This window comes from Bos grunniens, chromosome 15, assembly GCF_055505025.1.
Source record: "Bos grunniens cultivar Pamir isolate PY7600 chromosome 15, Bosgru_T2T1.0, whole genome shotgun sequence".
Classification (NCBI taxonomy): Eukaryota; Metazoa; Chordata; class Mammalia; order Artiodactyla; family Bovidae; genus Bos; species Bos grunniens.
The window spans coordinates 35,009,566-35,016,132 of record NC_141179.1 but is presented as its reverse complement, the minus strand read 5'-3'; the positions used below and the strand labels follow the sequence as shown (position 1 = coordinate 35,016,132).

The window sequence follows — 6,567 nt, the reverse complement described above, 5'->3', positions numbered from 1 at the left end:
TGTTGTATTTCACATATAAAATATTTCATATCATAGTCATCAGTAATTGTCAACAGTTTCAGCAAATTTAAATATCCATTTAATATCTGCTAAGAATCTGCCCTGTAAGAGTTATTAAGTGCTCAGAGATTGTGAATTTAAGACTTGTAAAACCAAGAAATGCCTGACAATTTAAAAATTGAGATAACTAAATGGATTTCTAACTATTCTGAATTCTTTACCATACTCAAGGTTTCCTTTTCACTTCTCTCACCTTTGATAAAATGTTGCTTTATAATTTTTCTTTAGCACCTTGAGCAGTTACATTTTGTATCTTCTTTATTATCAGATTGTAAGCAATTTGAAGAGACAGTGTTTGATTTTTACTTTCATGCCTTTAAGATAAACATAAGATCAGACACATATATGATGCATTTAATCATCTGAGTAGCATTTTCACCTTTCAACTTACCGTCTTCCTTCACAGTAAAATTATCTGGTAGATTCACAGAGAGTATATTAGAATGAGACTTCAACAGATGAAAAATATCATTCAGTTGTTCTCTACTGATATCACAGTCAACAAAAATCTCAAATTCTGAGCTTCTTCTCTTTGATTTTCGGGACTCGATGTGTAACAGGTTCACATGCTTCTCCTGTGGAAAGAAGAAGATGAAGAGCATCCATGACTGCCTCAAATGGTTATAGTCTCTGAGTGAATTACTTTCATTACCGCTAAAAATCAATCTCATCATTTGTCATAGTAGCCAACGGGCGGAAAGTCCATTTTTAGTGCTGCCAACAGTAAAAAAATTCCTCCTAAATTTTAGGTACTTTTTTTCAGTTTGAAAAATTCATCTCACCCTCCAGAAACTAATAAATGAAATGAACACCCACCAGGGAGTCCCCCAGATTTCCACAACTGATTAGCATTCAAATCAAAAGACCTAGTCTTCTAGATGAAAAGAACTCTTTGAAAATTCTCACAAATAAAGGCTAGCTTTTTAAAAAAGTTATCTTGGTGTCTAGTCCTTCAGAAAGAAAAGTTTCCTTTGAAAAAATCCATTTACTAAAACTAGATGAACAGTTTGAACACAAAATGTTTAATACCTCCAGTCTCCTAGACTACAAACTCAAGTAACCAGCTGAATCAGATTGCTTCTTCTGATGTCTTCCCATGCCATCCTGAGCTGTGGGTGCCATATGTGTAAACCTGCTAGGGGAGGGTATCTTCTGTTACCACTTTGGGTGCTGAGGGAAAACCCTGGTGACATAACCATGAAACATAAGAACCAATCGCCCAACATCTAAAAAATGAGAAAGAATAGATGCCTTCCAATACTAACATGTCGAATCTAAATTAACTGCACGAACACCTGGGTAGCCAGGTAAGGGCAGTGAAGTATATGAAGAAAGACAAGACATACAAGAAGTTGACAATCTAGTTGGCTAACACATGAAAGACTAAGTGTGTGTGTGTGTGTGTGTGTGTGTGCACGCACGCACGCGCTCAGTCATGTCCAACTTTTTGTGGCTCCGTGGACTGTAGCCCGCCAGGATCCTCCTCTGTCCATGGAATTTTCCAGGCAAGAATACTGGAGCGGGTTGCCATTTCCTACTCCAGAGGATCTTCCCGACCCAGGGATCAAACCTTCATTTCTTATGTCTCCTGCATTGGCAGATGTATTCTTTACCACTAGCGCCACCTATGGAGCCTGAAAGACTAAGAAAATACACATAGTTTGGCTTCAGGTGCAGAAGATGTTCAACAAAGGGAAAAAGCATCATGAGCTAGACAAAGTAGAAGCTTCTATGAAGTAGATAGGAACTGAGGCGAGTCTTAATAAACAGAAGGGGAGAAGTGGGATTCCAAACAAGAGGGACTTGTATGAGTAAAAGTAGGGATGAGATAATTATCAGGGAACATGAACTTGATAAATAACAATAGAGAGTGAGTGTCAGGGATGTTGGGAACTGGAATAGGCAGGGTTCATCCTGCAATGTACAATCTATCATGGAACCAATAGAAGACAGTGAGCTACAAATACTGGAGCTGATCAGGAGCAAAGGAGAGTTTCACTGAATCTATTTCTTACAAATTTTATAATAAGAATGCATTCATAAATTTTTTTGAATAATTACTTGAACAAATGTAAAGCTATACATTATGTTTTTGGAGAAAAAGACACAAAATTTCAATACTTCCTAAATCAATCTAAAATTGAATGCTATTAAAATCAAAACATTGATGGAATATGGCAAGGAAATATAATCAAACAATTTAAAAGTCCATCCAGGAGAAAAATTTAGTCAAGAAGATCCAAGAAAATTCCAGTAAAGTTAAAGCAATAAGTGAGACATTCCCTATCAGATATTTCAATTACAGAAACAGAGGCACAGAGAGGTTAAGCAGTTTACCCAAAGGCACACAGTTAGTAAGTGTTCAAGCTGGAATTCAAAGTCAGGCTGTCCAAATCCACAGTCTATGCCCTTAAACACTATGTTGTAATATTGAACCAGGTACATAAAGAAATAAAAAGTCAGAATAATGGATAATATGGCTCTTCTCTGAGCAAGATTTACATAATCTTAATAATGAAAACACTAAAGACTGATATAGCCAAAAATTGGGGCATAACTACACTGGGAAGGTGCGGGAAAGGGAAGTCGAGGAGGCCTCTACAAAAGGGAGTTGTGCCAAGGAAGCTAAATGTTTACTTCCACTGGAGGAAACCAATAGGTAATATCTACAAAGGGAAAAATCAAGAAATAGCAGCCGAATACACATATTGTTTGTAAATATGGAAGTTAATACTATACAATATAGTTAAAAGAGTTGAAAATGGTTGCCCCCTATAGGTTGAAAAAGTGAAAAAAGTGAAAGTCAAACCTGGGTCTCCTGCCCTGCAGACAGATTCTTTACCATCTGAGCCACCAGCGAAGCTCAGTGGATAGGAATCCGTTGGCTAATGCAGAGATCGCGAGTTCAATCCCTGGGTCAGTAAGATCCCCTGGAGAAGGGAAAGGCAACCCACGCCAGTATTCTTGCCTGGGAGAGGAGCCTGGCAGGCTACAGTCCATGGGGTCACAGAGGAGTCAAACACAACTTAGTGACTAGACAACAATGACAATCGTTTCTCTAACATAACTGTCCAGTGTTTGTCTTCTGCACAGGTTTGTGCGCACTGTGAGACGGGCACTGGGTCTGCTCAGCTCCGGTCCACATCTCTGTGAGACGGGCACTGGGTCTGCTCAGCTCCGGTCCACATCTCTGTGAGACGGGCACTGGGTCTGCTTGGCTCCAGCCCACATCTCTGTATCCAGCAGGGCACTGTGCACTTAGCACTCAGTAAATATTCGTGTCCCAACTGGTTGACCCAATTTCCTTAAGACAGATTTATGAAAGTAAAACTACTGGGCCAAAATGTGTGAACACTTTAAGACTCACAATACTTATTGCCAGATTACACATCACATCAATTTTCCTTCACACCAAAGGTGTAGTTAAGTGCCAAATGCACTGAAGCTCTGACAGTAGGGAGTAGTTTAATTGTAGAATCCTTGCTATTTTGCTGTATAAAAATATAATTTAACATATTAATGTCAAGGATATCATTAAAATCTGAATATTCATTTAGCTAAAATTAAAATTTGTTTCTTCAGAATCTATGAAGTAAATCTTTCTTTCCCCACTTCTTTATTACTTAAATAACAAATTGTTTCTATAAATTGTTTGTATCCATTTACTTTGCCAACAAAGGTCCATCTAGTCAAGGCTATGGTTTTTCCTGTGGTCATGTATGGGTGTGAGAGTTGGACTGTGAAGAAGGCTGAGTGCCAAAGAATTGATGCTTTTGAACTGTGGTGTTGGAGAAGACTCTTGAGAGTCCCTTGGACTGCAAGGAGATCCAACCAGTCCATTCTGAAGGAGATCAGCCCTGGGATTTCTTTGGAAGGAATGATGCTGAGGCTGAAACTCCAGTACTTTGGCCTCCTCATGCGAAGAGTTGACTGATTGGAAAATACTCTGATGCTGGGAGGGATTGGGGGCAGGAGGAGAAGGGGACAACAGAGGATGAGATGGCTGGATGGCATCACTGACTCGATGGACGTGAGTCTGAGTGAACTCCGGGAGTTGGTGATGGACAGGGAGGCCTGGCATGCTGCGATTCATGGGGTCACAAAGAGTCGGACATAACTGAGCAACTGATCTGATCTGATCTGATCTGATTGCCCACTTGATAGAACTGAACAATATTTTAGAAATTTAAATACTTAAAACATTTCTGTAGTCCACCAATGATGAATTTACAAATAATCTTATAGACCCATTTCATAAAAGTTTTATGCAAAAATATGGAGAGTATTTACCTGGAAGATTTTCAGTGCTTTTATAAGTCCTCCTACTTCATTTTTTAAGGAAAAAATAAGGGTTGCTCTTCCCCTTTCGAAGGAATGGTCTTTGTTTTCCTTATTGTCTTCAATCATGATCAGTTTGGTGTACTTCTCTAAAAACAAAGTATGAAAATAGAAAGATCTAAAAAAGAAAGTTGTGTGATGTAGGCAATGTTTGATAACACAGATATTTGAAACTCAGACAATATTTGATAACAATAACCAAGTTTTGTTTTCCTCATCTGTAAAACATGAATGTACAGATACACTTTGCAAGGCCATAATGAGACCAAAATAAGCTAAAAGATAGCCTAGCATAGTACTCAGAATATAATAGGCATACAATACATGTTGGCAGTTTCCTTCTCTTTTTTTCTCCTAATCCAGCGCTTTCGGGGTGTGACTCAAGCCCGTGGGCTTCTTGCAGTCGTCCTGACTATTGTGGTCTGAACTGAGCACTCTTCCTCCATGAGAGCCTACCTCCTCTCCCCCTACAATTTTAGCACTTTATTATACTGGATCCTTCTTGTTTTTTTAGTTTCAGATGTACAACTTACGTGATTCAATGTTTTCATAGATTATATTCCATCTAAAGTTATCAAAAAATACTGACTATATTTTCTGTGCTGTATAGTATATATATCCTTATAGCCTATTTATTTTATAGATAGTAATTTTTACTGTTAATCTCCTATGCTATTTTGCCCCTTTCTCCTCTACTCTCCCACTGGTAACCGCCAGTTGTTCTCTATATCTGTAAGCCTGTTTCTGTTATTTTCATTAACTTGTTTCATATTTTAGATTCCACATGTAAATGATAATATACAAGACTTGTCTTTCTCTGACTTATTTCAGTAAGCATCATACCCTCAGGGTCCATCCATATTGCTGCAAATGGCAGAATTTCATTCTTTTTATGGCTAATATTCCATTGCGTGTGTATATATATTTATATATTGTTGTTCAGCTGCTAAATCATGTCCAACTCTCACAAGGCTCCTCTGTCCTTCACTATCTCCCAGAGTTTACTCAAATTCACGTCCATTGAATGCATGATGCCATCCAACCATCTCGTCCTCTGCTGCCCCCTTCTTTTGCATTCAAACATATATATATGCCTCTGTATCTTGGCTATTATAAATAGTGCTACTGTTAATATTGGGGTGTGTGTATCTTTTCAAAGTAGTGTTCTCATTTCTTTTGAGTGTAAGCCCAGGAGAGATTTCTGGATCACACAGTAGTTCTGTTTTTAGTTTTTTGCGGCACTTCCATACTGTTTTCCATAGTGGCTGCACCAATTTACATTCCCACCAACAGTGCAGAAGGGTTACCTTTTCTCCACATCTCACCATTTGTTAACTGTAGTCATACTGGGTCTTGAATGGCTTTCCTCAAAAGTGTCACTCATACATGGCTTCTAAAAAGACAGTAAACTCCTTCAGAACAGGGATAGGGCCTTTTATTTCTTTTGTAAATTCAAGAGCCTGGACAGCTCTGGACACAGGTGGACTAGATGGATAACTGCTAGCCCAGAGAATTTTGGTTCCAGGTAAGTATCTGCTTTCTCTCTGACTGTGGAATCCCCTAGGCCATGAGCCCTGAAGCCATTTTAGTATTGGCCTACAAGTGCCATATGATTATACAAACACATATATATTTGTGTATGTGTGTATGTGTGTGTATGTGTGTTGGGGAAGGTGAGAATAGTGTAGTAGATAGATGTAGGGTACAGTAACTTTGTACTAGTGACTCTCAATTGAGAAATACACAATTGAGAAATAAGATTTAGATTAGTAAATGAAAAGAGCATATTGAAGATTTATGGTTATTGGTTTTCTTTGGGTTATTAATTCTTCCTAAGTGCCCAGTTTCACATCATTATTCTAGTGGAACTGGCATTTAACATTGACATAACCAATCTCACTGCCTTTCGCCACTTTGCATGCATTGTTCCAAGCCTGTGGAGCAGGTATCACAGGATAGCATGGGCTTAAAGCCAGAGAGACTATGTTCCAGTCCCCCGCAGTTCAAACTTCACGAACTCGTGGAAGCCTTCCCTTACCTCCGCAAGTCAACCCCTAGTGTTGATTCTCATTGCACCAGACACTTCCTATTCATAACAACAGTCACATGCGCAGCTGTAGCTCACCTGTATATATGGTTGTTCTGTATTTACAACTAGCCTATGAGTTC

General features: G+C 38.7%; 1 protein-coding gene across 3 annotated transcripts in view; it reads right to left on the bottom strand.

Moving 5' to 3' along the window:
* TPH1 (tryptophan hydroxylase 1) overlaps positions 1-6,567 on the bottom strand; it is a 32,628-nt gene that overhangs the window by 18,935 nt on the left and 7,126 nt on the right. For 2 of the 3 annotated variants that reach the window (XM_086339758.1, XM_086339756.1), the window contains exons 2-3: positions 4,351-4,487; positions 452-635 (exon numbers count right to left, since the gene is read on the bottom strand). In XM_086339758.1, the coding sequence (XP_086195884.1) occupies positions 452-635; positions 4,351-4,467 (301 nt within the window). In that variant the 5' untranslated portion in view covers positions 4,468-4,487. Of the gene's footprint in view, positions 1-451; positions 636-4,350; positions 4,488-5,723; positions 5,794-6,567 lie in introns of those variants that run through there. The other variant, XM_086339757.1, reaches the window with a different exon arrangement.